Source organism: Clarias gariepinus, chromosome 3, assembly GCF_024256425.1.
Source record: "Clarias gariepinus isolate MV-2021 ecotype Netherlands chromosome 3, CGAR_prim_01v2, whole genome shotgun sequence".
Taxonomy (NCBI): domain Eukaryota; kingdom Metazoa; phylum Chordata; class Actinopteri; order Siluriformes; family Clariidae; genus Clarias; species Clarias gariepinus.
The window spans coordinates 20,229,990-20,256,363 of NC_071102.1; the positions used below are offsets into that span (position 1 = coordinate 20,229,990).

Below are 26,374 nucleotides of genomic sequence, written 5' to 3' on the forward strand. Positions count from 1 at the left end.
AATATGAGTGTTTATAATGTATGTATAGGAGTGAACAGATTTTTAAATTATTATTTATTTATTATTCGTTGTTTTTTTTTTTTTTTTAAGGAAGACTCAAATTAGGGCACCAGGTGTCCACAAACTTCTTCCCGTCACACTTGTACGTGCAGCGGTTAACATCTTCTAACCGAAAAAGCTAGCGGATCCTACAAGCCGTGCTAATGAAACTCTACCCTCCGGGTTTTCTCTCTTACTTGTTCTTTCTGTGTTTATAAACAGAGGAAGCGGCCAATGGTCAGTCGCATGTGACGTCACTACCGCACACAGCACAGGTCTACGCGAAGCGCCGAAACGCTTCAGAATTCCGCGTGAAAGCCGTCGCGTGAGGGCCGTGTCCGCGCTTCAGCCGCGTCAGCGCTCGCAGCTTCGGGGTCCGTCGTGTGTTTTCGCTGCTTTTCTCCGCCACATGTAACGCACGTGTCGTCCGGTTCCAGGAACTGCAGCAGCGTTAACCGTTTGCGCGCCGGATGATACGAGAGCGCGCGCGAGAGAGAAAGAAGAAACAAAGTTACCACAAAGTAGCGCGCGCGGCGTCATCTGTTACAATGTCGCGAGCAGACGGAGAGATGAGAGAGCGCGCGGAATAAGTCTGAACTCGTATTTAATTTCCATCCTAAACGTTTCACCCCTCCTCTCTCTACCTCTTACCCCCCCCCCCCTCCTTCTCCTCAATTCCTCCCTCCTCCGGTAATCCGGACCGGGTGTTGCGGCTTGCGCGTCTCCCGTGTTGTGACTACGACCGAGAGCAACAGCAGCACAGCGAGGCGAGGCGAGGCGGCCCGACACTCAGCCGTGTCTCAGACTTCAGTTCCTGTTCGAAGTTGTTTAGAAACAACAAACAAGAATTTTTCTTTTTAAAAATAACAAAAATGGCAGACTACGCGGACGACACCGGTGCTCGGGCTCTCCTCGCGCTGAAGTCCGCGCCGTGCAGCCCGGTGGCGGTGACTGTGGCCGCGCACGCTCTCTCCCCGGCGCCGCTCTCCCCGTCCCCCCCTCCTCCCCCCGCGGTGCAGGCCCTCGCTCGCCTCCACGGCCGCGACTTCGACTTCGTCATGCGGCAGCGCTCGGTCACGGTGGGACGCAACTCGTCGCACGGCTCCGTCGACGTCAGCATGGGCCACTCGAGCTTCGTGTCGCGCCGCCACCTGCAGATCACCTTCGAGGAGCCCGACTTCTACCTGCGCTGCCTCGGCAAGAACGGCGTGTTCGTGGACGGCGTGTTCCAGCGGAGAGGCGCGCCGCCGATCCGGTTACCCCGAGAGTAAGTGTGCACGCGCATTCATCATCATCATCATCATCATCATTTAGCGGTGTGTCCGGTGCAGGAGGGATGGGATTAGAGCAGTTAAGCTGTGGGTAACAACAACAACAACAACAACAACTTCTTGCGCAAACCTCATCAGTGTGTACAGCAAAAACACAAGCAGGGTGACCTCTCCACTCTCACTAGTGATTCTACATTCTACTGTAAACAGAAGTACACACACACACACACACACACACACACACACACACACTCCGTTTAAGGCCTAACAGTTCCCTCTTTTCAAATAAAGATAACACATTATAGAGAAAAGGCACTTGAATGAAAAGTATTATTTATTACTATTGCCTTCAGTAGAGTGTTATATTTTTATTCGGGAAGCTGTGTGATTGTAAACATGCGCGCTGTGTGAAGGTCGACATGGAGTTAAAACAGAGTGTGTAAGTGATTGTACTTTGACAACAGCAGTGTGAGGGGTGTGTGTGTCGCTCTGATTGGCTGGGAGTAGAGCTCCACCTCAGTATGGGGTGGTTAGACAAGCAACACACACACACACACACAAATGCACACACGGCCCAACCGTCTCGAAAAAAAAAAGAAGCCTGCAGCCAACAACAACTTCACGTCATGCCTTGTGTGTGTGTGTGTGTGTGTGTTCGAGTGTCAGGAGGTGTCCTCAAACACTGCCTGATTTCTAAGTTAAAGCAGTTTTTCACATGCAGTCGTGATCCTTTTATATAACATGATTTGATGTTTAGTCCTCCATGAAGGTTGCCGGTGGTTCTCTTGTCTAAGCCCAGGGTTGAAACTGTAGTGAGGGCTACGGACGTGATATAATTAATGTTTACAACACCGATGGCTAATTTGTAATCTCTGTTGTGTAAAGTGCTTTCACTCAAGTTAGGCTGTTTCTCCTCTTGTGTTTGTGTGTGTGTGTGTGTGTGTTAGACGTCTCATGAGTTGCACAAGCAAGCTGAACTGGTTAGCAGAAAGTATTTTGGGTTTCACACACCATATTTATTTTGTATTCTTACATAAACGCAAGCGCTGATATCATAGCTACACTTTAGGGCCAAAAACTTTTGAAACAAACGATCACAAATTTGTATGGAGTGTCTTCGTATGCTTTAGCGTTACAGTTTACCTTAACTGGAGCGAAAGAAACCCAACCTGTTCCAATAGAGCTCCATGAAGGCGTGGTTCAAGAAGAACACAAGTCCAACTCAAACCCTCTGACCTGGAACTGGAGTAAAACTCTTGTGGCCGAATGATCACAAATCCTCTGCAGAATCTGGTGGAAAGTCGTACTAGAAGAGTGGAGCAGACTATAACTGGAACGGAGGATCTACTCTGTGTTAATGGTTAAGCATTTGGAACAGAAACACATGGATGTTATGGTTGGGTTTCCACAAACTTTTGGCTGTATAGCATGTGTTAAATGTTTGTTGCATGGAAAAACAGTGTCTCTTGAATTTTATAAATATAAAAGCAGGTTCCGACTTTGAACAAACCCAGTGGAGCGGTCCAGAAATGCGAGTAGGCTGTTTACCGCTGTTACATTTAGCACGTTTACATAGTGTTGTGTTATTCTGACTAAAAATGACTTTCAAAATAAATGTAAACATTACTGATGGAAATTATTATTCATTATTATATGCATATACAGCATATTATGCTGACTCCTGATTAATATTACGGTTCTGTAAGTGTTGTGATTCAGTATGACTTTTTTACTATTTTGGACACATTTTTAGACCTTGAATCCTAAAGTTTTATTCCTTTAGCTTTATTCACCAGCTTCATACCTGAATTAAACACGAGTTATTAAATGTAGCGCTTTCCTTCCTTTTCCAACTTAAAAACCACGTGTAGGATTATAAAGAAATGGCGATGCTTTACCGCCTCAAATGTGTCGAGCGAAAGTTGAGCAGTTGTTGAGCGGCTTCTAATGAATGTGTTTCGAGATTAATTTGCACAAGTGGTGTTTTGAGACTAGTGTAAGTGTGTGTAATAAATGGGTTTCAAGTCCAATTCGCTTTCAGAGTTTGGAAAACAAGGCAAGATCAGAGACTTTTTAACACGTGCAATATTTGATAACGTCACGCCGTAAAAATTTCGTTCCTCGGGAGCTCGTGTACTCGGCACAGAGTCGGTTATATCTGGATATATCAAGATGAAAACCAGGCAGATCATAACAGAATTTTTTCCTCATCAAAAGTAAACATGTTGGTCCAACTAAAATCGTACTAACTTGAATTTCTCAAAATCGGACTTGTGCACCCTGATAATGCAGTGGTAAGTCAAGCTACTCCTTAACTCTGTCACAGAAATCAGTGTGGTCTCCTCAGGCTCCCTGGGCTTTGACCTCGAAGACAAACTAAATGTGTAACATCACTAACAATACGGCGGTGACGGCTGCCTTTGAATAACACCATGACCGCGAGGGATGGCGTGCATCTCATTTGTATAAAAAAGTACCGCATAGACCATATATGAAATGTACAGTGTCTATGTTTTTTTTACAGCTCGACATGATGACAGTTACGCTAACTTGTTTTTGACGATTGTTTTGGTAACAGGTCAACCAGGAATACCACAATAACGAGCTGAAAGGGGGCACATAACCACCTATCGTATCAGACACAGACTTACTTCAGGCAATAAATAGATTTCCCTGCCAGGCCTGTACTGTGGAATAAGGACAGTAGTCTAATTAAACTCTCATCGTGCTATAATCATATATAGCACCATACTCTGTTATGGACTGACATGTAAATGTCCTGACCGTCAGAACAGAACCGTCTCCATATTACATTTAACAAAAGAGAAAGAAAAAAAAAACTCTTCAGCGCTAGAAATGATCATGGGTTCATGTGTACTGCATTCTATTGTTTACTGGCTATAAAATGTTGACTTGATTGATCTTGTTTTACTATGCAATGTCTAGAAATCATTACCGCACAATAAGTAAATACAAAAATAGTGGTGCTGCTGATTATTATCTCTGATGATGATAATAATAATGATAGTAATAATGGCTGTGCGTCAGGCACTAACAGTCATTTAGTAATTTTATTTAGAAAAAACATGAAGCAATTAAGATTGATTTTAAGGCCTAAAACATTTATGGTAAATAGAATTTTTTTTTCTGTGTCAGCCCATATATTTACTTTTCAAATCTAAACACAACATCTTTTAGTTATGTTCTTATGAATACTAATAATATACATTTATAAGCAGAAACGGACAGATGGGTTTAAATAATTTGTGTGTGTGGCGGGGGGGCATATTCACACACCACAAAGTACCAAGATTAGCACTTTTTTGTTGGTTCTTTGAGTCCTGAGATGTCTCTAAGTGTTGGTCCGATTCCTCTTTGGCAGATCGTCTTTAATCCCCAAACATAAGTGTCCTGCTGATAGACTCGCAATTTCAAAATCCACCAAAGATTTTTCACTAAAAGTCCAGTCAGGAGATCATGCAGGGCCGTATTGAATTATTATGACCCTTATGTTATTATGATATTATGTTTGGGGTGGTGGTGTATTTTCTTTGAGCTCATCAAACAAAAACAAATCTCCAGAAGCTCCCCTAAAGGGTGTTTGGGGGGAGGGGGGGGGTGCTGGTTGCCTGTATGTTTGCATCACTGTTGGAGGACTGAATGTAAACTTCTGGAAAACACCCTCTTTACTTATACATATAACTTTGGTGATAAGTAATATTTCAGTTATATTTACCTCTCATTTGGAAAGTTACACTGGAACCAAACTGGGACGATTGGAGAACGTCAGTGAGGGCCTAGTAATGTCACACACAGAATATCTGCATGGGAACGTGGATTAAATGCGTAGGTCCCCTTAATGTAATGCATGCTTTGATGGTGTGTAATGCATCAGTACCTTTTGCAGAGACGCAGCCCCAAGCCCCTTGTGTATATAACCACGCCCTCACCGGTGTTCTGTACTCTGGAGATGTTCTTGGGATTATTGTTCAGATTTGTCATAGAATTTTTCTGTGAGGTGTAGAAATAAAAATGATTGCAGTGTGATTCATTGCTTATTGTTTTTGTGCATTTGTCACTCCTGCTGCTTTCAGGTTGTCCTGCGAGTCTTTTCGAGTGCCTGTTAACTTCTAATAACTAATAATAACTTACTTGACATTAATGAGGGCACGGTGTAGATTTTTTGTGATAGATAGTTCATATATTATTAAGGCAATTGCACAAACTGGGATCTTTGTTGGTGGTTGGATAATTCACCATGAGTGCTAATTGTTTTGAGAGAGCTTCCTAATCACAGGCAAATTCGCTTTCATAATGACCGGACATGATCAATAGATTTCAGTCTTACAGGAAAGTGCAAAAAAATAGCTTTTAGGACAAAACAAAAGTGACCAAAAAAATTGCACGTATACAAAATGTTTGGCATGAGGACATTGTTGTTGTTGGTGTTCCTGCTGTTCCTGTCGAGGGTCTCCACAGTGGACCGTCTGATCCACACACAGGTTTTACGCCGGATACCCTTCTCGTTTTTTTGTCCGGGCTCCTTAGAGTCCTTAATAATGACTAGAGCTGTTTAATTAAACCAATTATCTCAACCTAATAATCAACCTTTTGTTGCTCAATTTGATTTATTGAATTATTGATTCAGTTTTTTAATTGGAACTGATTCACAATCAAATTTGTTTGGGTAAACTTAACTGTTAAATGGTTCTAAAATGGACATCTATTTGCAAAAATTTAAATACGAACCACTTTCATCTTCCAAATAGTACTTGGAAAATAATCACCTTTTGCAAGATTTATTGCTTCTTCTTCTTCTTTTAGATTTATGTGCCGTTGATGCAAAAGAAAAAGCCACCTAATGGTCTGGAGTCTGGACCAGAGGAAAAAGATTTTCTCTTTGTACAGAATATGATGTTTAAAATAATCGGCAGCACTGTATTTCATTGTTTAATACTGCGAAACCTGTAAGAGATAAAGCTGCTTGAGACAAATTAATCAATAAGTGTTAGTGCTATTAAAATGAACCAAATCAAATAAATGTTATAATAATCACCGTAAATAAGATGAGATGGAGGTAATGTTAAAAATATTGACTTAAGCGTTCAGTAGGTCTCTGTTTAGATAAAAGCAGAGGAACCTGCAGAGTTATGGAGCTTGTTGTCATGGAGCTCACGATGACTATTCCAGCAGACACCTATGAAAACACAGACCAACACACAAACGGAACCAGAGCTGGGTGCGCGCCAGACCCGCCCGAGTGTTTACACTGCAGCAGCAAATGGAGCTCTCTGAGCCCCCAAACAAGTGCACCAGTCCATCGCTCTTTGGCTCTGCAGATCAAAATTGCGAAAGCAGTTTCAGAGAGAGTGTAGACTTGGGGATAGAAAGCTTGTGAGGTTTAGAAGTGCAGGATTTCTGTTTATAATCAGTGAAAAGTCCGAGGCTGTTCAAGCGTGCTGCTGGAAGTACTTCCAGATTTAAACTAAGGTATTTGCAGTATAGATTTTTCTCTACTTATTGATGAAATGATATACACTCGCTGTTCGATTTATTAGGAACACCTGTACATCTGCACAAGTATAGCCATTAGTGCATCAGCTAATCATGTGCTCATGTAGATTCGAGCCAAGAGCTTCAGTTGATATTAAACATGAGAGTGAAGTAGAGGGTGTGGGATTTGGGACTGACCCTGGCACGGTTGTTGGAGCTCTATGGGCGGATTTTGAGTGGGAATTTTTCAGGGATTTGACAGAAATGGACCCTGGTGAGATCTTGTCCACTTTAAGGTTTAATGTCATCTGTGAGATGCTTTTCCCACGCACCGTGGTCGCAAGGAGTGCTTATTGGAATTACTACAAAGTCCCTGAAATTCTTCAACCAGGTGTTTCAGCCTGAAGACCCCTCACTCACAGAATGTTTTGTTCTTCACACCCTTCTGTGTGTGTGCAATTACCAGGAAATTAGCAGGGTTTTGCTAAATACTCAAACCAACCAAGCTAGTACCCACAGCCCTGCCACAATTAAGGTCACCGAGATCAGACTTTTTCTTCATTTTGATGTTTGATGTGAACATTAACTGGAACTTTTGACCTGCATGATTTTCTACATTGTGTGTCGATGCCACGTGATGAGATCCAGGAGTGTCCCTGCATCAAAGTAGGAACTGTGAGTGTGTAAGCAGTTTCTTTGTAAATAGGACCGTATTAAAACATGACAATGAAGCACTGTGTGTGTGTGTGTGTGTGTGTGTGTGTGTGTGTGGTCTGCAAGATGCAAAACTGGTAGCTTTAAGCTTCCAATAACTTTTAGCTCCTTCACCACATTAAACAAATGAGTCATGCTTGGGAATGATGGGATTTCTCTTCCTATAAATGCAGCAGGGGAAATCCTGGGAGGAGAAAAAAGAAGAGGGGGGGGGAGCACATATCCCATGCTGCCTCCAGATCATACGTTACTAGTAAGCCCAATTTTCCGGACTATTTGTATGCTTGTGATCAGGTTTCACGCTTTAAGAGGCTTAATTTCGGTTCTGAATTACTTTCGGGAAAGAAACCGTGTATCTGGAATCATTTAGGAAAGCTTCAGGACGGCGGTTGTGTCTCAGCACACGATGGTGCTTTTATACACGCTGGTATTTCGTCTGTAGGACTCTCATGTGCTGATGTGAATGTTCACTCTGAACTTTAGAAGCTGTTCACACACACATACGTCTGAACGACTAAAATATTGAATTTGGCGTTCCTGCAGCCTGTGCAGAATAGTTTATTTTTTGTAAAGGTACAGAACACACGATGCGTTAAAGAAAGAAAGAAGCTGCTCTGGTCTTAAATGAAACTTGCAGCAGGGTTATTTCAGGGCTCGCTCTCTGGTTTCTAAATAAGACCCTGTGTATTATTATTATTAAACCGCGTATTATAATTGTATTAAGGTTTTTTTTTTTCACCATAATGACAGACCAAGAGAGTGCTAACAAAAAAAACGCTTTTTTTTCTTTCTATGATGGGCGTTCGAGTCAAAGTGGGACTGGCACAGTTCTGAGAGTAAACACTCCCATTATGTCTCTATATAATCCCCTGATACACTAATGCACTTATCCCAGTGTTTCACTAGTGCTTGGACACCATCAAGGTAGAAAGTTTTCTCAGTACACTACAGTCATGATCGGACAGCCTGTCTGAAACCCGGCCTCCCAGGAACTCCTTAAACAGCCCAAACATATGAAGATGTCTTAGAGCGAGGTCAGGACTGTACGGGGGACATAATAATGACTCCCAGCCGAGTTCCTGTAACGTGCAAGTGGTGTCAGTGAATGAGTGTGTGTACAGAGTCTCATGACTGTACCGTGCTCGAAGTTGTCTGTAAACATCTCCTCGCCTTTACTCCTACATTCATCCTACATTCATCAGAAATTTCACCAAAAGTCCCAGTTTGACCTGAACTTTGTGGGTGACTGAAGCCTATGAAGGAAGCATTCTCTTAAACATGCTGGCTTTTGCTGTATAATTACTGATGCTTTAGTTGGCAGTCCAGCGCTACTGAATCATAGATAATGCTGAAGGTTCCACAGGCTCAAACTGACATCATTTACATCTTAAATATAGTGCGTCTATTTTCAGGTTTTTTTTTTTTTTTTAATGAAGGCTTTAAGTTTCTCTTTCATGTGGCCTGTTGGTTTAACATACACAGCAGTATAATGTGTGTGTGTGTGTGTGTGTGTGTGTGTGTCGTATTACACTGCTTTAACACGTTTATAATTCTAATACTGAAATATATTAAACTTATCAATCTCATATAAACACATGGTGTTTATGTATCTAATTAAAGACATCAAAATATGTAACATGATGCATTAATTCCACTGTAAGAGCACAAAATCGCCGTATTATTGCTCTGTTGACGTGGTGTGTGTCTAAATAACGAGGCGTCATAAAACATATCTCGTAGTACACCACGCATCTTTCTGTAAAAATAGATCACATGGCTGTAACACTGAGCACGGAGAGGCTTCCTCTCTTTAACACTGAACTGTATAGACGGTATGTTTATTAACAGATTCAGTAATTATGTTGATTAATCCAAAGCTGATACTTGGGAATAATTTTATTTAAAGTTAAGAGTTTTTACTTTATTTATTTCTGATGCAGCGTTTTACCTCTTAATAAATATCCCTTATTTGTATATTTAAAAAAAAAATTGTGTAGTTTTTGTGTAGTAAATAATTACAAAATTAAATGAGAAATGAGAATTTAATAATAATAATGAAACGACTGCCCGTGGCCTTAAAAAGGATTATTAATAGGAAATAAATAAGTAATAAAATATAGAAAAAAACATTAGCCTAAGGAAAATATATCTACAGAAGATAAAACTAAATATTAGAAAAACTAGCTGTACAAATACAAATGCCTTGGGCACCTTTAATCTTGCCCCAGCACAAACACTCTGATTAGCATCTTTTAGCTACAGACGGAACACCATCCTATACGTAATGTTCCCAGTTAGTAATCTGTAAATAGTGTTAATATATAATCTAACTTGATTTCTCAATAATATTATACACACACAGCTAAGTGTGAAGTTGCGTCCAACGTTGTGTTTTATGTTTTTCAATTGCAACATGTGCTTCATGTCTAATTTTTGTAGTTTATTGTCTTTATAATTACCCGACAAAAAAAAACACACTACCTTTCTGACTGTGTTTGACTGGTATTTCATTAGTAACTCAGTGTAAGGATCTGTCCAATAATGGAACTTAGGAATTTAGTCAATGAAAAATATTAAACAACAATGTTAGTTTTGCATAATATTTCTCACATGTCTATAAACCTGTACACCACAAGAGGGCGTACGGCATACTTGCAGTTTCAGGTGATGACGCGCAATATTAGACAACAAATTTTTGCTGCCCTGTTTTTAAACGAGAACGGAGAGAAGAGCGGCATTTTTGAGAGAACATTTGTTTAAACTGTCTGCGCTTCATTAATTACTCTCCATTTTGTTTGGAACTGTTTTAATGAAGCTTAAATGAGAAAAAAGTGTGTCTTGTTACCGTTAATGGTAATGTGTTAAATGTATTGGTGTGAAATGTGCAGCCTCATTAAAATGAAATAGAAAATAAGCCAAAATGCTATTTCTGTTTTGATGATGATGATTTTTTTTTTTTTGCCCCACCAGGTGCACATTTCGTTTTCCCAGCACGGTGATAAAGATTCAGTTTACCTCACTGTACCACAAAGAGGTGCTGAGGGAGGAGGCACCCGTGTCCCCAGTGAGACCCCTGTACCCCCAGATCTCACCACTGAAAATCACCATTCCTGAGAACGACTTCAGAAGCATGATAAGTCCGCTGCCTTCACCCACAGGAACCATCAGGTACGGCTGATCAGGAACATCAACCAGCACAGAGCTCAGTGTCTACTGGTTAACCGAGTGTTCATTATATGATCTCTTAATGTTTCCCTAAAGTAAAGGCTAAGCCTGGCCTTACGGCGCGTGTAAACCCTGCTGCATGAAGCCGAACCCGATATAGAGTAGTTGATGCTGATAGAAGATTTAGAGTTCGCTCTGGAAAAACAGCCTAAAAAGACCAAGACTTGGCAAAAGTTAAGCGAAGCAAAATGAAAAAGCTTTTGTTTAGGCAACTTTCTAATCTCGCCTTGGCTGTCTTTCTGCACAGATGTTGTGAAATGAGACGGTTCAACCAACACGGTGGTGAATACAGTCGGCCTGATTTAATACCTGAACGGTTACTCACACACTGAACGTCAGCCTTTGAGTGTATTGCTGGACAGCTGTTTCTAAATAGAGGAAAAGCCTAAACAATTGGCCTAAACAATCTTGTGCTTGGTGTTTAATTGTCCTCCTGCTTGTGCACGGTCACGTTATAACACAGAAAAACACTTACACACTTATAACAGAGTTTATATCACTAGACGAGTACAGCAGAATGCACAAGTGACTTTAGATCAGGATGGTGCTGCTGATGAATTGTTTCTTTGCAAACTTTTTGCACTTTAAAGACGTGATGAGTAGGTGGAGTTAGAAAATGGCAAGTGGACGGGGGTTTTACTTGTCGTTAACGGGGAAAACTGAAACCATGAAATTAGTGATTTTAGGATCCTTTAGAAATGTTTGCGCATGCGTGATCGAAACGAAGATGTATGACAGCAACAGTAAAGAATTAAATCCAATACATACATGTAACAGTTACATTTCTGTTGAGGGGGAATTTATGATTTGTGGCAGAACCAGTAAGTATTTCTGTAGATTAATTAATGTGAAGTATGTAAAATCACCAGATGTTTCAGAACTGCTGGCGTATGTGAACTCTGATTTGATTAGAAAAGTGTTTGGTGCCAGTTTGTCTTTGCAGAACCTGTATTTTTGTTTCTTTTTTTTTCAGCTCCAAAATGCTATAATGAGCCCTGGTCATGTGGCTACATACGTCTTTAGGAAAAATCATTTCTGATCAATATGCATGTTTAAAAAAATAAGATAGGGCTTTGTCATTTTCGTACAAATTCCTTTAACTAAACCAATATTTGAATTATTATTTTAACCAGGCATCATTAAATTGCGGACCGCGGTCCAGATCCAGATTTGAGTGACAGTTTTATCTTGGCGCTGTTGCTTTCCTGACAAATGAGAATAATTAATTGTACCAGGGATATACCTGCGCTTTTTCCCGCGATGTGGGCGTGGCTATATGTGACTCTTAACAGAGCCAGATGACGTGATCTTTAAGCATATATACATCGTGTGTACATGTGTGTACACAGCCTGGCTTATCCCAGAGAAAAGCAAAGTAGACCATGAAATCTAAATCTTCATAGATGTTTAGACAGATCATGTGCGTTTATTCTACCTGCAGGGAATTCAAAACCAGTTTATCTTGTATGTTCCAAAATCAAGATAAAGTGTGGGTCTTTAGAGCAGACGTATCCGCGGCAGTCCGAGGTGAGGGCGTGTAAAGTACCAGAAATGAGAGCCCGGTGTGACGGAGTGAACAGAGGCCCTTCACACTCATTTACAGTCCAGCAGCGTGCAGGTGAAGATTCACTAAAGACTGATAAAAGTTTTTGTTTGTGTCCCGTACAAAAACAGGGAAATGTATACGGCCATCAAAGATCAGTAGTTACTGAAAACTGACAATAAATATTATTGAAATGCTGTGGAAAAGTTTTAATGCTTATTTTATAGGCTTACAATAAATGCACATATTGAGACGCAACCATGAAATTCGGAGCTTGACTCCAAGAAAATTTTATTGACCAGAGCTTTTTAAACTTCAATTCAGTACTCCTGGGTCAAAAGTTATAATATAATAACTCTAAATAATAATAATATTAAATCTAAATATAATAAATGATAAAATGATCTTTAAGGTTAAAAAATGCACAGAAAACACCTTAAACCTGTGTATTTAATATCAGGTCAGAGTTCAGCAACAGATTAACAAATGACCGAATGATTAGAGGGTAAAGAAGGAAAGTGGGTTCTTTATATTTACATAAAAAAGCGACTATTTGTATACTTTGCATTCAAGCACAGATTTTTGGATTTTGTTCCTTTAATTCGAAACAATCCGAGAGTCTGACTTTGAGGCCTGTTTTTCTTATTTGTTGGGCTTCACTTGCTCAGCAGGGAATGTATTTTGGTTTCTCCAAACACATTCCCAGTGTTTCATTCAGCCTGTTGTGAGGGAAGTCTGCCCCCGGTGGCCTCTCTGCAGCTCTGCACCGCATGTGAATGTGAGCTGTGTGTGTGTGTGTGTGTGTGTGTGTGTGTGTGTGTGTGCTCGCCATATATGGTGTGTGCAGAGCTCTGAGCGCTCTGATTGGTCGAACGCCAAATGTTGTGGGTTTTTTCTTTCTCTTTTTTTTAGCGAAGGATAGTTTCCTTTTTCCGAGGGCTCCTACTCGTCCACCCCCACCCCCCATCCTCCTCTTCTCGTTCAGCCCCTACACCCAAAACAAACACCGTGCATGCTCACTGTGCTTTCTGACTTCTCCTCCACCCTCCTCTAGCTTGAGCAAAGCGTTTTGTGTTGTTGTTGGTTTTTTTTCAGCGAGTCTGACGAGTTTTTTCACTGCCAAGCATGTGGGTTTGTGTCCGTGTGCTGTTTTTGTGCAACAGTCGAGCCAGTAGGGGTTCGAGTTTTGCAGGGATAGTAAGGCAGATGGGATAGATCTTTTAAACCCACGACCTGCTAAAGGAAAGAGCAGATGTACTAAAAGTTTGTAATTCTGCATATTTGAAAGCCCCTCCTGAGGTTTAAACACCATCACAGTGGAGTAGTTCTGAGATGAAATGCAATTTGTGATGATGGTTTCTGAAACAAAGCGCTGTTTTGTTTGGGAGAACGATTTAAGTTCAGTTCATTGGGTTAATTATTAAGCCGTTAAAGAGGTCTCCTCTGTAAATCATTACTTAAGATAACCTTTTGGAATCCTGAGCGAGGTGTTGAACCTTATCTCTTCTTACTCGCTCCAGTCGGCTGTGTGCCGCATCGGTAAGCTTAACACCGGCGTTAAGACCCCAAGCTGATCCAGTTTGTACAGTAAAGTGGATATGAAATCTAATGGGGACAACTGGGGAAAATGTTTAACAGTATATAACAATTGGAATGAGTTTTGAACAGGCTGAATTCTCACATCTGATTGGTCACCCAGATGAGGATGGGTTCCATGTTGGGTCTGGTTTCTCTCCAGGTTTCTTCTTATTGCCATCTCAGGGAGTTTTACCCTCAGCACCGTCGCCCTCAACTTGTTCATCAGGGGCGATCTGATCATTCTGATATATAATATTACTCACATTTTACTAACTTTTCTTTTGATTGTGTAAAGCTGCTTTGGGACAGGTTGTTAGAAGCTCTATACAAATTAAATTGACTTGGCTTGATTGGTGGTCAGAAGTTTTTTTTTTTTTTTTTTTTTCTTTTCTGTTTAACCGAACGGTTCATAGTATTTCCACCCGGAATATAAACACTGGGTTGATATCACCATGTTGATTTCTTTTTTTTCTATATTAACAACTTAATTTAAGGTTATTGGTTATTTTGGACTAATAATTCCTGGGGGAATCTCGGTAGAATTTTATAACGATACTTATTCATAAATATCCCAGTTCTGTTTTTCCAGTTTTTGTTGCAATTCTAATTCCAGATAATCTGCTCGTACCACACATGATGCTGTGCTGTCTGATCAGATTAGAATAAACCACTACAGCATTATAGAGAATTCTAGAGAACCTGCAACGTATATAAATAAAAAAAATCATTAAAAAACCTTTTGTGTCAGTGTGGTGATGCATGTGTCGCCACAAAAAAAGAATTGCGATACGTAACTGAATCGAAACTAAACGTCTTCCTGTATTATTAATGTGGTGGAAGGAGTCGTGTGTGTGTGTACAAGTGTGTCACACTGAGTGTTTCCTCACTGCGACACACTTACAGTTTACACTTTAATTCGTTGGCGATTCGCCGGTGTGTCGTATCGCAGCACCTTGTCAGTTCTACTTATTCTACAGTAACAAAAGTCTAAATGAAATTATGGTGTGTTCATGAGAGGTTCTGAGGTGCTTCAGCGTGAACACAGCCTGATGTCTGAACTCCCCAAGACTGAGAGGAGAATCATGTGGAGTAAAATGTCGATTCCTGACCTGATTGTGTAAAAGTTTTATCTTGGATTTCAGTATATTCAGTAGACATCAATATTTGGGTTCATCTTCCACCACAACACCACCAGCTTCTGCAGTGTGTGACTGATGGCACTAATCGTTAGTAACCCAGTGAAAGGATCTCTCTAATGACTGCGAGTCGCTCTGGATAAGAAAGGCTGCCGAATGCATAAATGTTTAAAGACGTTACAGTTTTGCGCTTGCTAATCGCCACCGTTACATAATATCTGACTAGCATCTGTTTAACAACACTGACATGGCTTGTCGTTTAATGAACCGCTGCGAACAAATGGACGACTCCATCGTGTCACAAATGCTTCTTCCTGTTTATAGAGTTCAGGATTCACTTAGGCTGTTCAAAGGAGATTATTCCTTATTTTGGATAAACGCCTTCAGCATTGTTCTACAGTGTAGAAAGAAATAAACATCAGTAATGTCCATGGAGTTAGAAGGTGTGCACAATAAGGTTTAGCTTCCCCTCGTGCCGCCCTTGAACGTGACTCCACAAGACCTCTGGGAGTGAGCATTTTCTCCCTCCGATGCAGTAAATGGATTCACCTTGTCCATGTTCATAAAAATACCTTTAACACGACCATAACCAGGTGTACTTATATGGACCCTAATGTTTCACTGATCCATCGTGTAACCACCTCTTAGTCGACCCGGTCTGTCCTGGTCCGGCCCAAAGGGGAACAGACGGGTGGAGTGTGAACCATCGAAAACCTGTTCAACCAGTAAATATTACCTGTTCAAACAATTGATCTTCTGGCTTCTCTCGCTGTAACAAATATGTTCTGGTCACGTTTGCTCCACATCGGGGTGACACTGACGAGTCCGTCACGTGTTTCCAGGAGGCAAATTTTGTCCCAATCCTGATAAGTAAACTCCATAAAAACAGCTCTCTTCCACCTGCGTAATTACATTATTTATTATATTTCCTTTTGTTCTCTCTGGGTTTCTGACTGAGAAAGAGGCGCACTGAGCCAATCATGGACGAGACTGAATTCTTGGAACCAAATCAGGTGGGATTTAGTGAAAGAGATGGGAAAAAGTCTAATCTGACCTTAACTTTGGAGACACTTTTTTGTCTCTTATTTATTAATTCATTTTTCTTCAGGAAGACTAAATGCTTTACTACAAATAGTAAAACCACTTGCATTTGTCATTACATCATTAAATATATAAAGCAGATTTGTGGCATAGTATCCTGTCTATTCTTCATTATTATTCACGTTATGTTTTTATTCTCGATAGTTTAACTAATAATAACAGTACTGTGGATAACGAGCTTGGTGCTTGTGTCTCATTGTGATTGTGTATATTTCTTCACTGTTATCTTGCGTCAAAAAAGGTTAAAATTAGACTCTTGTTTAGATCTGCGTTCCTGAAAACTGATCAGAACGATTGTTAATGGATTGATGTACTGATACGCTCTACAGCGTGAGCTAAGAAGAAATCAGCCTCATTTCTTCCTTATCTTGTACGTATTTTTGTTGCGGACACCGGGGGCACTGTTGAGCTCGGTCCTACTGAAGTTCTCACTATAACAACCCATCCTGTCTGATGAAAAGAAAAAATCAAGATAGTTGAATAAATACATTTAAGATAAAGATCCTGTTCAGATGTGTCAGTGTGAGTATTTGAAGCGGCGTTCTTGTTGTACATAGTAACGTGTTATTTTTTTGGCATGGGCCCAGGGCTGTGTGTTAATCTACTGAAGAGGGGAATGCTTTCCCCGAGTTGTTATTTGGTCCAGTTGTTTATAAAAGAGCTGCTCCAGTCCTGGACTTGGACCCACACGCCGGTTGTTGCCCTCTTCCGCCGGACAAACGCTTTCTTCCCCCTGAGCTCTCGACTCTCCGCCCACATCAAGGCAGCAGAACAACAACAACACCACCACCACCACCAGCAGCAGCAGCAGCTCTGACCCTCTGCTCTGCTCCCTCCGGCGGTCTGCCACAATCAGGACACACAGCAGCAGTGACGATTAATAACATGGACATGCCCGATGTCTGATCTAACTGCAGTGCAAGAGAAACAGTTCTTTCAAACTTATAAGACTGGATTAATAACCCAGGTCAGGTGACCATCAGGGCTGTAACCAGCTTCTCTGGGAATATATTAAAGGTGCAGCCTGCAAATGTGTGCAGACTCTTCTGTACTCCGGAGCCCAGATCAAAATCACAAGCAGTTGGAGAATGTTGTTCCAGGAAGCCACATTTGTTTACAGTGTCGTTTCTGAAAGGCTCGGAGCCACCTGCTGGCCGTTTGTAGACGTCTATTGACCGTCTGCAGAGAAAAGATGGGAGAGATTAGTCTGGTCCAGTCTGCATTGCATTGGCTTGTAATGTATTTTTGTTTATGGTACTCGCAGAAACAAACAATTATATATATATGCTACAGCTGATGGAAGCGTGTGGTATTTTTCTTGATTGATGTCGTTGAAGCCAAATTTCAAGTCCCTATGTAGCACTGTGGCCTCGCACCTCAAGGTTCTGGGTTTGATTCCCACCTTTGGGTCCGAGCATGTGTGTGTGAAGTTTGCATGTTCTCCCTGTGGTTGGTGGTCTGAGCGCTATTGTGGAAATTAGCTGAAGCTAGCAGTTTTTGTGTTATAAATGAGTAAACATGTATGCTAAATGTTGTTCAGTCATACAGTGGGTTGTTAAATCGCAGCATTTTTTTTCCCGCAGTGTGCCGAACTCTTGTCCAGTGAGTCCTCGGGGTGCAGGATCCTCCGGCTATCGCTACGGACGCAACATAACCTCTGACCTGCAGTTGGCAGCCGAGTACGCGGCCAAAGCTGTGTCTGAGCATCGCACAGAGGTCTCGGACAGAGACAGCCCCAAGGTCGGTAATCACTCGCTACCACATCTAAAATCACTGGGAAGAAGAAAGTGTCTTTTAAAGCTCATCTTAAATTTAGCACGTTGCTCGTTATCTAAAGGTGTGTCTAGATGTCTGACAGGACATGTCCAGGTTTGTGTTTTTTATATTAGATCATTCTTTCCAGGTTCAGATGTGAATAAATCTGTTTCGTAAACAGAAACAGAAGTGATCGTAAACAGAAGCGATCGTAAACAGAAGTGTTCGGCTAATCTAGGGAAGGTGGAAGTTATCTCACGTGACTTCGCGCACTTCTTCTTTTTTTTGGGGGGGGGGGTTCCAATTTTCTCCCCTAATTTAGTCGTAGCCAATTCCTCCCCATCACTAGGGGGCTCCCACATTAGGGCTACTACTACCACTCAGTCCGGAGGGCGAAGACTATCCCGTGTTTCACCCGAACCGCGTGACATCAGCCGACCGCATCTTTTCGAACTGCTTGCTCACACACCATTAGGGGCGGAGTAACACCAATTGACAAACCGATTGACAAAGTTTACTGAAAAGCAAAGAGGTTAAAGTAAAATAATAACAATACTTAAAATACATTCTACAGCCAAAGTGCAGATAATTTTTGACTCGCCCTCGTGGATGTTACACCGTTGACATGTTGATTTGTGGTACACAGGAAAGGGACTGCTAGTTAAAAATAAATAAATAATTAATTTACCCCAAACTGACAACTTAAATACATGTTGTTGTGAATTTTTGGTGACTTTTACCAGCTGAACGTGGGAATTTATAATTCTGCTACTTTTCCTGAAACAGAAGGTTCAGGTTCCACTGGGTCAATAAGTTGAGGAGCTCAGCAGTGGTCAGGAAGGTAAAATGAATCAATAGGACTAGTTTAGATTAGATAGCGGACACACTGACAGTTTGTGAGGAAACACTCTAGACGTATCGTGTATCGTATCTTTGCAGGAAATGATCCCGGCCCTGTTGCAGATCATTCAGGTTGGTTCTGACTGGTTTTACGTGTCCCCTTTCACAGGACGAGTCCAAGCCTCCGTACTCTTACGCCCAGCTGATCGTGCAGGCCATATCGTCGGCTCCGGACCGACAGCTGACACTAAGCGGCATCTACGCCCACATCACCAAGCATTACCCGTACTACAGGACCGCGGATAAGGGCTGGCAGGTCAGTTCGCCGTAAACGCCGCTCACCTTCTTGTTTCGCGCATGAATCCGGTGAGTTCCGTCTCTAAACCCGTTCGATCTTCTGCAGAACTCCATCAGGCACAACCTGTCGCTGAACCGCTACTTCATTAAAGTGCCGCGCTCTCAGGAGGAGCCGGGTAAGGGTTCGTTCTGGCGGGTCGACCCGTCATCGGAGGCCAAGCTGGTGGAGCAGTCCTTCCGCAAACGCCGTCAGAGGGGCGTGTCCTGCTTCCGGACGCCATTTGGGCCACTTTCCTCAAGGTGGAAAAACTCATGCTTTTGTTTAACACACACACACACACACACACACACACACACACACACACACACACACACACACAAAAATACTAAAGCAGCCAGGCAGTGCTACGCCTACACCTAAATCTGATGCAAATCTTAACCTCAGCAACCAAAAGGAAACCTCATTGAGACTTGCCAGAGGCAAGAACAGATCAGATATTCATATCGCACACAAACACACACGTGAACTCCCACACAGAGCATCTTGGTGTCAGAGGGCAACACTTTTGTTTTGTTCTCATTTCCTTTTTTCCCCTCTCTTCCTGCTGCTCTTATTTGCTTGGCAAAACAAAGTAAGGTATTTGTGTATGAGCTGATTATTCCTAGTTAAAGATCCTCAGTGTCGTGTCATGCAGCAGCTTCCAATCTACAACGTGCTGATGAACTGCTGATGCATCTGCGTGTGTGTGATACCAGGCTGTGGTTGCTTGCAGTCACTCTGAAGCCTCATAGTGTAGGTGCAGATAGTGTGTGTGTGTGTGTGTGCGCGCGCTTTTGTTCATGTGTGTGATGTTTCCTTTCAGGAGCGCTCCAGCCTCGCCCACCCACTCCGGCCTGCTCTCTCCTCACTCCAGCGGACTGCAGACCCCCGAGTGTCTGTCTCGAGAGGGCTCGCCCATTTCCCACGAGCACGAGTTTAGCACCAAGCTGGCATCCGTGCCCGAGTTCAGATATTCTCAGAGCGCCCCAGGTGAGTCTCAGACAAGCTCTGTGTTCAGTTCTGGAAGTTTTCTGGCTTTCTGTAATCATATTTCTGTGTGAACGCCAGGCTCTCCAGTGAGCGCGCAGCCCGTGATCGTGGCCGTGCCTCCTCAGCCCTCAGCGGTGATGGCGGCAAAGCCCGTGGCGTACATGCCCACTTCGATCATCACCTCCCAGCAAGCCTCTGGTCAAGCCGTGCACGTGCTCCAGCAAGCTCCAGCCGTCACCATGGTGCGCGTTCTCAACCCCGCCTCCAGCTCCGCCAACGGATACGTCCTGGCTAACATCGGCTCGACGTCGGTCGTGGAAAGTTCCGGAGAACACAGAGGTACGGCTTTACCCTGCCCTTAATGCTTAAAAGGATCCTTAACGTTTCGGTCGCTGAAGCTTTTCTCGTCTCTGTGTAAAGGTGCTGTGGAGGAGATGGCGGCCCCCGTGTCCATCCCCGCGGGCAGCCGGGTCATTCAGTCTGTAGGCAGCCACTTGAGTTCGGCCTCTAGGGGGCAGCATAGTTACACAGTCCTGCAGGCAACTTCCATGCCTTTGGGGCAGCACCAGCTCCCGGTCCAGACCATCACCCAGAACGGCAAACACACTCTGCCTACTGCTGCCATCTCACCCAACGCTTATGGTAGATATGTTTTACACAAAAGTCTGATTATGCATGTTGTAGTTTATTAAAAATAAATATTGAGAACAAAAAATAAATGTTATTTTAGTTGCTTTTTTTTCTCTTTTAATTTAGTAACTTATTTCTGTTACAAAAAGAATGATCCCAGAATACATTGCATGTCATGGAGTCACTGCTTTCCAAAAAACAGTTTAGAATTACAAAAAAAAAGACCAACCAATCAAAAATAAATTGACAATTTTAATATCTTAGTAGTCTTTTGTAAATAATAATAATAATAATAATAAAAAACATTTTTACTGTTTTGGGCATTTTTACATAGTCACTAAGTTTTGATGAGTCACTAAGTTTTGATGTTTGGGAGGATCAGGATAGACAGCTAGTTGGTTACCTACTATGACTCCTCCATCCAAAATCTAATGGAAAGCCTTCTCAGAAGAGTGGGGACTGTTATAACTGCAAAGTGGAAACCAATCACTGGAGAGAAAATGGAATTCATCTATGTCAGCCCTAAATAAGCCTGAATTGCAATGTATGTAAGATCTTTGCTGAAGACACTGCTAGGAAGCCAAATACACACCATGTTCCTCGCTTGCATTGACTTTAAAGACAAAGGCTTCCTGTACCTGAGCGCTGATGCACCAGTTGGGCTCAGCCACTCGCTAATGGATGTAAAGCTGCACTAGATCAAACTGTACCCTGCAGTCTGTCTAACTTTCCTCCATGATCCGCCTTGTTCTCTCCTCAGCTCTCATCAACCCTCTTCAGATCCTGGCAGCGCAGGCCTCCACTTCGCCCCCGGTGCTAGTGAACCGGCCCTCCGGTGGTGAAATACAGGACGCGGGCCTTCAGGAACCCGAGGCCAAACGACCCAAGACAGAGGATGACGGCATGGCGTCCGTCCCCCAGGCCGTCATCGTGGCCATGACCCCGGAGCCCAGTGACTGAGCAACTGACCGAACGAGTGGAGGAAGATGATGATTATTAAAGCAAGCTCCCAAAAAATAGCATTAGCACAACTTGCCTTTGTTATTGAGGGGAATTTGAGGTTGGATTTCTTTTTATTGTTTCTTTTTCATCATGTTCTTTACTTTTACTAAGAACTTCAGTTATTTGTGAGGGACGAGCCCTGAGCGAGTGTGCATATTAAGGCCAGGTAAGAGCTAAACGCATTAACTTTTTTAAGCCTTAAAAAAAAAGAAGAAGAAGCAAAAGCTGAGATGGTTTTATTAGTGTTTCTTAAACGAGGATGAGAACGGTCCCTTAAAGCTATTAAAGACGTGAATGTACACACAAGTCACCATGCTGTCGTGTAGTTCCTCACAAGGTACAGTTATGAGCAGTACGTACTCTGGGGTGGGGCGGGACCAATAACATGACAACTAAGCAGCTACTTCTATATGGGAACGCCGGCCTCTCGATATCGGAGCGTTGGGTATTAAGCTTATCGCAGGCTCGGTTCTCACGGGTGTCTCTCATCTCCAGGGGAACCTTGAATTTATTTATAATTCTGTGCTAGAAGCATAGGTTAGAAACACCATATGTTAATTGGATTGTTAAAACTAAAATGTACAAAACAATTTCTCAACAACAACAACACAGTTGTATACTTCAAGGCATTGTTTTTCCAGCCTTGAACTCTTTAACATGCTATAAAGTAATTTTCTATGGTGGGCGATTACCTTGCATATTTAGATTTGTTGTAAAGAGAAATGTCTGTTAGTCTGCAAACTTTAAACTCAAAGAGTTCAGTGAATGTATGTAGCTTTTTGTTCTTTTTTTTTCATTGTTCATGGCTCCCTCTCGCAAAGAAATTAGAATGTATAACGTTTACCAATGTTTAATGTTTTTCTCTAAAATTAAACCAATTTTGAAGTTAAAACCCTTCAGGTAATGTTGGGTTTAGTCATACATTAGTCATCCGCAATGTGCTTTCGATTACATGTTTGGCCAAGAATTGCATCACCTCGTTAGATGTTTATTATTGAACAATAATTAAGCCACAAACAAATGACAAATGCTGGAACGTTTCATTATTACCAGGGGCTTCTTAAAACCAATGTGTTTATTTTCTATTTCTAAAGACCCAGGAATGTAAAAATGTAATGACTAATATTCATCATTAGAGAGGCTGTGTTTCTACAGTCCGCTTTCCCATGACTCACTTAATGAATGTTAAACACTTTTCTAAATGTTCTTAAAACTTTACAATTTTTTACGCATTTAATTTTGTAAGACACTTTCTTTTTTTTCTTTTTTTTGTAGAAAAACAGTGTTGGACAATCGCTAACATGGTGGTGTTACTTTCCACTCTATAGAAAGATGCACTGTCTGGCCAAGAAAATAAATTGTGGTTTATGAAGGGTCAAATTATCAGCCTGCATCCAGCCAAGATTTTAAATAATGATTGAATTGGCACATTATTAAGACCTGGAACGATAGAGCTTTAGGGAAGAAATCCTGAAAGGAGTTCACTTAAACGCCTCGTGGAGCTGCATTGTATAAAAAAAAATGAACAATATATACGTCAGAGGTATATTTAATATTGAAAGTAAGAGCATTTTCATTCACACAATGTGATGAGAACTCGCAGGATTGGGACTAAACATTTTTGTCTCCATACAAGAACCACTTGTTAGAAAAAGTGGCTTCAGTTTGCTAAAAAGCATAAAAACTGGACTTTGGAGTGATGGATGAAGGTCATGTGACCTGATGAGTCCAGAGTGATGGGCGTGTCAGGGTTTGAAGGGAAGGACATGAAGTGATGCTCCCATCATGCATAGTGTCCACTGTACAAGCCTCTGGAGACAGTGTTATGATCTGGGGGTGATCAGTTTCTCAGGTCTAGACTCAGGAACGTTATGGGGCAATAAAATGAAGTCAGCTGACCACCTGAATGTACTGAATCACCAGAGTATCACATCTATGAAGGGTTTCTACTTCCCTGATGGCATGGACATATTCCAGGAACCAAACCGCTGGGAAAAGAGTTGTTCTCAGAACATACAGAATTATTTTGATATATGAACTGTGCACCACACTGCACATCCATAATCAAAAATAAACATTTTATGTATGTATTTCTTTATTATGTTTTTATTTTTATTTATTTTTTTGGCCAGACTGTGTATATAAAGAAAGCATTAGAAGCAACTCCTGAAAAACACCCTAAATGACCAAATACATATCCGTATGATTTAGTGCCTTGAGCTCTGTAGCAAAGAAAGGGCTTTAAACTCTATTACCTGCTGCTTGGAAGTTAAAACACTGAAGCTTTTTCACTCTTCAGGGTTAGAATGACACGAGAACAGTCTGTCGGAATAGGCCTAATTAGAAACATGGTCCGAGTTAGGTTCATGTGTTGTGGATTAAAAAATTAAATAAATGAAACATATTTCTTATAAGACATATAATAATAATGAAATTATTAGTTTAATAAAAGAAATACAAATAAAATATGCTTGATGTCATAAGGGCATCTGCATTATGGGGAAGGAAACCAGGAGGGAGAATAGTCAGGAAAAAATTTGTGTAATGTAATATGTAATGAATGCCTCTTTTATTTTTGTCTCTATTGATAACTCTCATCAAGTAGAAAACAGTCATGAAATTGAATCAATGAAACACTTTGTTTAGTTACTAATTACATTTCTTTTGAATAAGCATTAACAGCAGTAAGCCTTTTAGGCTTTTAAACCCCTCAGTAATGCTTAAGCACTTGGACGTAAAAGTTTCTTTTCTCCTTCCAAACCCACTAATTTAACCTTTTTCCTGCCTATCAGCTGTTTTGTGTATCTTTTTAACAAAGTGTCTCTATCAATAATTATAGAAAAGTATTTTCGTCAGCTGATCACAATGTATTTGATTTGTGTGCTTTTGGTGTTTTATGCATATTTGCTTATGCAAGTGTTTATACACTAAACATTTATAATTAAAAACAAAATGTAAGTCTAATAAACTGATGCACGTTCTCTTTTCACTTTTTTAGTTGCTAGGACCGTCACAAAGCCACTGTAGTTGTGTTCGAAAGCCATTAAGATCCTGTCATTTGTTCAGTAGGATTTATCTGTGCTTTTCATGCAACCTGACAAAAGAAGAGTAGACTTTGCTTTCTTTATTTCTCATATGTTCTAAGCAAAATTCAGCAGCTAAAACCGGGCTACAACAGCATCATGATTCGGTTTCTTTTCAAGTTTACTAACCGTGTGTGTTATGAACTGTGTATGTTTAAGTCAGTGTGTTCATATAGGGCTGTTTGTCAAACTTTTTGTCTCAATTTCTTATAAAGTCACAGGGAATCCTCATCTGGACCGCGAAATGTTAAACTATAGATAATCCCATAATAGATTCCAGAAATGAACTATTTTTTTTATATCTGTATCCTGTCCTTTCTTTAGAACTGTTTCACTCATGCAGAAAAAACAACAATGTATCTCATTCTGGCATCTCATTCTGTATCTCTTAATTCATTTGCTTTTCAGATTCCACCTGATTACATGAAAGCATTTTTATTATAATAATGCATTTCTCTATGAACATGTGCAACTCTCTGTCTGTCCATCCATCCATCTGTCCTCTCTACTGCCTTGTGGAAAGCTCTATAGCAAATGCCGAAATGTGACCACAGCCTATTAAAAGGTTTGAGATCTCCAAGGCATCCTGTTTTCTTTATTTATTATCATTTATACATTCATACAATAACTGTTTTTCAACACCAGCACAGACATGAACCAGCACCTGGCTCACTTTGGAAGAAGGAGGGGGGAGGTGGGATACACCCCAGATAGACACACAAACACAATCACACAGGCAATGTCTTTAGACTGTGGGAGGAAACTGGAGTACCTTGAGGAAACCTACCAAACACGGGGATAACATGCAAACTCCACACACACACATACAGACAGACCCTTAGGTGGCAATCAAACCCTTGACCCTGGAGGTGCAATGTGCTGTCTCAGCTAATGAAGAGCCTTTTCCAAAAGTGGGTGTGATGGAGCAGAGAAAACACTAAACTTCATAGGACAGGTTCTCCTCCAGGACTGAAGTTGAGAAACACTGATCTGCTGCTAACATCTTGGTGTCAGACGCAACACACCTTCAAAGATCTTGTGGAGTCTAGTGTGTGTAACACCTACACATAGCGCATACATTCAAGAGCTTTGGTTAAGGTTCATATCAAACTTCACTCACTCATTATCTATATTGTACCACTTTATCCTGCATACAGGTTTGCAAAGGGGCCTATCCCAGGTCATCCTTTTTAGAGATGAGGTACAACCCAGATGGGGTGCAGATCTAATCGCAAGGCACACACGCTGTGGGAGGAAACCGGAGGAAACCCACCAAGCACAGGGAGACCATACAAACTCTGCGCACACAGACCCCTTGACCCCTGACCCTGGAGTTAAGAAGTCACAGGGCCACAGTTCTAACCGCCACAAGTATTCACAGGGCATCACTTTTTCCACATTTTATGTCATAGCCTTATTCTAAAATAGATTAAATTAATTTTTTTTCTGCAGTATTCTACACACGACACCCCATAATGACAACATGAAAAAGGTTTGAGATTTTTGCAAATTTATTAAAAATGAAAAAATTGAGAAAGCACATGTACATAAGTATTCACAGCCTTTGCCATGAAGCTCAAAACTGAGAGTCTCATCAGACCTGAGAATTTTGTTTCTCACGGTCTGAGAGTCCTTCA

The 26,374-nt window shown here is 41.4% G+C and overlaps 1 protein-coding gene across 1 annotated transcript; it reads left to right on the plus strand.

The window, feature by feature from the left end:
- The first annotated feature begins 229 nt into the window (after positions 1-229).
- Positions 230-25,313, plus strand: foxk1 (forkhead box K1). Its single transcript, XM_053492113.1, has 9 exons — positions 230-1,306; positions 10,488-10,685; positions 17,684-17,840; positions 18,865-19,011; positions 19,099-19,292; positions 19,856-20,022; positions 20,101-20,361; positions 20,443-20,664; positions 21,413-25,313. Exons 1-9 carry the CDS (start codon positions 912-914, stop codon positions 21,610-21,612), a joined length of 1,941 nt encoding a protein of 646 aa, XP_053348088.1. The 5' UTR covers positions 230-911; the 3' UTR covers positions 21,613-25,313.
- Positions 25,314-26,374: the final 1,061 nt, after the last annotated feature.